This window comes from Pinus tabuliformis, chromosome 2_2 (assembly GCF_031772625.1).
Source record: "Pinus tabuliformis cultivar Carrire ecotype Pingquan chromosome 2_2, CPIR1, whole genome shotgun sequence".
Taxonomy (NCBI): domain Eukaryota; kingdom Viridiplantae; phylum Streptophyta; class Pinopsida; order Pinales; family Pinaceae; genus Pinus; species Pinus tabuliformis.
Genome location: NC_142300.1, coordinates 86,118,321 through 86,121,052, shown reverse-complemented (window position 1 = coordinate 86,121,052; position 2,732 = coordinate 86,118,321). Strand labels below are relative to the sequence as shown.

The window sequence follows — 2,732 nt, the reverse complement described above, 5'->3', positions numbered from 1 at the left end:
CTCGGGATACAACCGGGAAGCCAATGGGATGGTAATCTACGCCCAAAGGATACAAAAAAGAGAGGAAGGAAAACCGATCTCCAAAGAACGATTGAGATTGGGAAAATCCTGGTAGACTTAGGCAGATATGCTAAGTTGACAAAGTACTACAAGCCCTCTGTCAATGGTTAAATCATGAAGCTAGTATCATGGAATTTAAGAGGGCTAAACAGCCCCGGAAAGCTCAGGATGTTAAAAAATATGATAAAAATGGAAAAGCCACAAATGTGCTTCCTCCAGGAAACTAAGTGTAATAGTTCTACGCTAGGCAGCATTCTCTCAAAAGCCTGGCCAGGATGTCGTTCGGTTGCAGTAGACGCCTCCGGAGCTTCAGGAGGGCTTGCTATAGCATGGAACACCCAAGCGGTAACCCTCACAGATTTTCATGCATCTCATCATCTCATACAGGCGACCTTTCACATTTTGGGTACCAATATTCATGGCAACTTATCAAATGTATATTTCCCGCAAGACACAGGAAGTAAAGTAGCGCTCCTTGACATGATAGAAGCTCTGAGCAACAATAGAAGGTACCCACTTTGGATTGTTGCAGGTGACTTCAACATGATCACTAAAACCGAAGAGAAGATAGGAGGGAGGAACAGAATGGAACCAGAAGCCAATCGCTTCAAGGAATTCATCCAATCAACGTCTCTCATAGATATGCCGTTTTGTAATGGTACCTTCACTTGGAGCAACCGCAGGGCTGGCAAACATCAAATCGCCTCCAAATTGGATCGCTTCCTCCTCTCAGACAACGCGGTCCACTTAGGAGGAGACATCTCAGCAGCTATTCTTGCTCACACAGGGTCGGATCACTGGCCGATCGCTCTACAATGGCAAAGACCAGGTAACTTAACAAAAAGACCCTTCCGCTTTGAAGGGTTCTGGCTTACGCATCCCACCTTCAGGGACTTTGTCAAAACCACCTAGGCATCTTTCATCCCTCCAGAAGGAGCAAGAATGTATCAATTCCAGCAGAAGCTAAGATTTCTCAAAAATCACCTAGAAAGATGGAACAGGGAAACCTTTGGAAATATCTTCAAGGCGCAACAAGAATTAAATCAGGATTTGGCGGATCTCCATCAAAAAATTATATCGGAAGGGCACATAGAAGCAACACTGGAGCAGGAATGGCTCATCCATAGCCAGATGGAGAATAGGAGAAAGCAGGAAGAAATCTACTGGAGGCAAAAGTCAAGAGTCAGATGGCTGAAGGAGGGGGAGCGTAACACCAAATTCTTCCACAGAACTACAGTGCAGAGAAGGATGCACAACAACACACCCTTCATCCAAAATCAAGTAGGGGCAAAAGTAGAGAAACACGAGGAAATTGAAGAGGTGCTCCTCAATCACTTTCAACATGTCCATCAAGAGCCAATAGAAGACCGGCAACAAGCTATTAGCAAAATAATCAGCAATGTGCCAAAGCTCATCACGGAGGAACACAATGAGCTTCTCATGCGCCCTATTCTTCCCCAGGAAGTGGATGAGGCAATGTCTCAGCTCAAAGAAGGTAAGGCCCCTGGCCCAGATGGATTCACTACCACATTCTTTCACACTTTTTGGGATATGTTAAAGATGGAAGTCTGGCAGATAGTTGAAGAATCCAGGGCCATGCGCTGGCTTCTTCCCTCCCTCAACTCCACTTTCATAACTCTCATCCCCAAAGAGGAGGACTCCATCACCCCTGATAAATTCAGACCAATTGCCTTATGCAACGTCATTTACAAAGTCATATCTAAAGTCATTGCAAATCGGCTTAAACCCCTCCTACCTCGGCTCATCTCTCCGGAACAGTCAGGGTACGTGGAAGGTCGACAAATAATGGATGGTATTCTACTCACTCACGAGATCATTCACTCCCTCAAGCACTCAAAGCAAGCAGGTATGCTTCTTAAATTGGATCTTTCCAAGGCATTTGATAAACTCAGTTGGAATTACATATCTCATATGCTAAAAGCTTTTGGTTTTTGCTCCACTTGGGTCCGATGGATTATGAGCCTAATCACATCTACTCAATTTTCAATCCTAGTGAATGGCATTCCCTCGCCCCCCTTCAAACCCTCTAGGGGTATCTGGCAAGAGGATCCCTTATCCCCCTTTCTCTTTGTTCTCACGGCTGAAGGACTTGGTCGACACATTAAACAGGCCCTCCATTCTCATCAGCTCAAAGGCATCTCCGTTCACAACACTTCTGCCACCTCTCATCAGCAGTTCGTTGATGACACCATGCTTTTTGGCTATCCCTCTGTACAAGAAGCCTCCCGCCTAAAATCCCTCCTCCAGGATTTCTCGGAAGCCTCTGGCACCCATGTCAACTGCTCTAAATCACAGGTTTTCTTCTTTCACACTCCCCCTTCGGTCAAATCTGCTGTAACTCGCATCTTGGGCTTCCCCTCTGCAACCCTCCCCTCCAAATACCTTGGCGCGCCCCTCACCGCATCAGCCACAAAGCAGCCCGCATGGCGCACCCTCCTTGAGAAACTTGATTCCTGCCTCAACCTCTGGACTTATAGATCTCTAAACTTAGCTAGTCGCGTGGTTCTCATCAAATCTGTCCTTCAGGCAATGCCACTGTATCTGTTCTCTATCCTTGCTGCGCCAAAGTGGGTACTAAAAAGCATAAGGAACCTTCAGCGCAATTTTCTATGGAGCAGCTCGGCTACCAATCGCAAATGGGCCCTGGTCAA

General features: G+C 46.4%; 1 protein-coding gene across 1 annotated transcript; it reads left to right on the top strand.

The window, feature by feature from the left end:
• Positions 1-249: 249 nt before the first annotated feature.
• Positions 250-972, top strand: LOC149191552 (uncharacterized). The gene has a single exon (XM_089406692.1). The coding sequence runs from the start codon at positions 250-252 to the stop codon at positions 970-972; it is 723 nt and encodes a 240-aa protein (XP_089262818.1).
• The last annotated feature ends 1,760 nt before the right edge of the window (positions 973-2,732 follow it).